This window comes from Penaeus japonicus, unplaced genomic scaffold (assembly GCF_977035675.1).
Source record: "Penaeus japonicus unplaced genomic scaffold, GWHDUDI00000001_assembly GWHDUDI00000041, whole genome shotgun sequence".
NCBI classification, from domain to species: Eukaryota; Metazoa; Arthropoda; class Malacostraca; order Decapoda; family Penaeidae; genus Penaeus; species Penaeus japonicus.
This window is the reverse complement of record NW_028234443.1, coordinates 17,604,556-17,607,055: the sequence shown is the minus strand read 5'-3', so window position 1 is coordinate 17,607,055 and position 2,500 is coordinate 17,604,556. Positions and strand designations below refer to the sequence as shown.

The 2,500-nt window shown below is 33.5% G+C and overlaps 1 protein-coding gene across 1 annotated transcript in view; it reads right to left on the bottom strand.

Moving 5' to 3' along the window:
• The window catches only part of LOC122265444 (uncharacterized), a 21,156-nt gene that overhangs the window by 1,299 nt on the left and 17,357 nt on the right, over nucleotides 1–2,500 (bottom strand). Inside the window, exons 18-19 of the mRNA XM_086534306.1 lie at nucleotides 2,153–2,231; nucleotides 220–382 (exon numbers count right to left, since the gene is read on the bottom strand). Coding sequence (XP_086390432.1) covers nucleotides 220–382; nucleotides 2,153–2,231 — 242 coding nt within the window. The remainder of the gene's footprint in view (nucleotides 1–219; nucleotides 383–2,152; nucleotides 2,232–2,500) is intronic.

Here is a 2,500-nt window from a genome sequence, read left to right as displayed (position 1 = left end):
GTTGTATGTCTCATGCAGTTGTTGTTTTGCCTATTTGGATGCATCTGTTATATTGTATCATGTGGGCAGTTGATATAGTGTATATTTATGCAGTTATTGTATTACAGAATGTATGTTTGTGCAATAGTTATATCATATATCATATCCAGTTACCGTATGATGTACGCCTTTCTTGCACTGTATAAACTATATGATAGTATCTAAGCCTCACAAACTCACCAACAGATGGCGACGTTTGGGAAATCCTCTTGATACCTGTGCACCTCCTGTACGCAATGATGATCATGTCAATAAACATTTCCATCATCTCAAGGAGACTGATGAGCGACACGCCGACGAAGAGGCCAAGAGAACCTCCGATGTTGCTAAGGAGTGTATCCCACTTGAGGAAGGAAGAGGAAAAACATCACTATTGGCGTCACACACACATACACACACACATACAGACACACACACACACACATATTAAGAAGAGGAATAGGTCAGTATTTATTTCTGATGTTCAGATCATCAGAACGAACAGTAACTGTTCGTATCACTATTGTTTTGTATTGTGCTCAGATTCCTCAGAAGAGGAAAATTCCATTGTGTTGTATCATCACTATTGTTTTCCTTTTGTGCTCAGAACCTAATCATAGGCTCCGTAGAAGCTTCATTACAGTATCATTACTATAATACTAGTAGTAGTGTCGTGATTATCATCACGGCTACTATTGATGTTTATAGAAATACAAATTTTACCTCCCTGCCAGGGAATTGAACTCGGGCCCTCTGAGTGAGAATCTTGGCACCTAACCATATCGCCACAACGAGCCTCTAACAGGAAAGTCTAACCAGATGCCTTACATCCATCATGGAAGTTACCTAGATATTCTTAGCAGAGCAGTGATAGCGGGGTTTTACAGACAATCCCTGTGGGCACTCGGCGGGAATGAAATTGAAATTCAACTCACAAATCATGTTACCGAGGTTATATCTATGTGTGAAAGATGGTGGAATGCAGTAACGCATTTAAAATTTGTATTACTATATTAAATGCATCTTTCACACATTGATGTTTATGTTGATTTTATCAACATCCTCATTACCACTATCGTTATCATTCTCATGATGATTATCATTATTCATTCGCTCTATTTTGATGAATCATTTTTCAAAATCTCTTTAGACTTGAACCGCTATCATCATAGTTATTATGATTACCAAAATCTGATGAAAATGATAATTACTATTAGCATTATAGTCGTTGCTATAATTATTAATCATTTTGTAGTTACTACAATCATCATCATCACCATCATCATTAACAGTAAGAGTACCATTGTAGTTGTGGTACCATAATCACAATCGCGATTATCACAATCTGTAACAGTGTTATAATAATCATTATCTGCTTCATAATTATCAATATCAAAAACTTTAGCATTATCTGTCATTAACTGTCATTATCACATCTTGCATCATTATGAACATCAGCACTACTTTTGACATCATAATTTCATCATTTTTTTTCTTTTCGTATCATTATCATCACTAATTACATTACTATCATTACTTTTATTATAATATTAACATCATTGACAGTCTTATTATCATTATCATTATTATCATAGTAATCATTATCATAATCAACATTACCTTCATTATCATTATTGGTCTAATTATGATAGTGATTGTGATGATGATCATTATTATCAAAATTGTGATAATTATAATCGTTATCATTAATTGCATTGTTATTACAATTCTTATTACTATTATTATTATCACCATAATCATTATTTTTCATCACTATTATCATACTCATTGTAATTTTTTATATTGTTATCAATAATTATCAATATAATTTCGTCACCATCGTTACTGTCATCATTATTACTATTGTTATCATCATTATTATTATTATCATTATTATCATTGTTAATATTACTATTACTATCATTATCAAAATTGCGACGTTACTATCACTACAATCACACTGCCATTCTCATATCATTCTCATAATCATTATCATCATAGCAATCATAACAAAAATCATTAATATAAAAAAATGTTCGTATCATTATTGTCACAGTCATTCATCGTTGATATCATCTTCCTCATTAATACGAAATCACGATTATGATTATGATCACCATCATCATATACTTACAGAATATGCTGGCGATTCTTCCGTCACCGCATAGTTCATGGAGTCAAGGTACAGGAGGAGACTGACCATCTGGCTGTCACTGCGGGTTTTAGAGACATGATTCAGGCTTTGGGGAATGCGAAGTAAGACCTGGGGTAGGAGGTGTGATATACTACACATATACATACACACACACACACAAGAACATATAAGCACACACACACACACACACACACACACACACACACACATACACATATCTATCTCTCTCTCTCTCTCTCTCTCTCTCTCTCTCTCTCTCTCTCTCTCTCTCTCTCTCTCTCTCTCTCTCTCTATATATATATATATATATATATATATATATATATA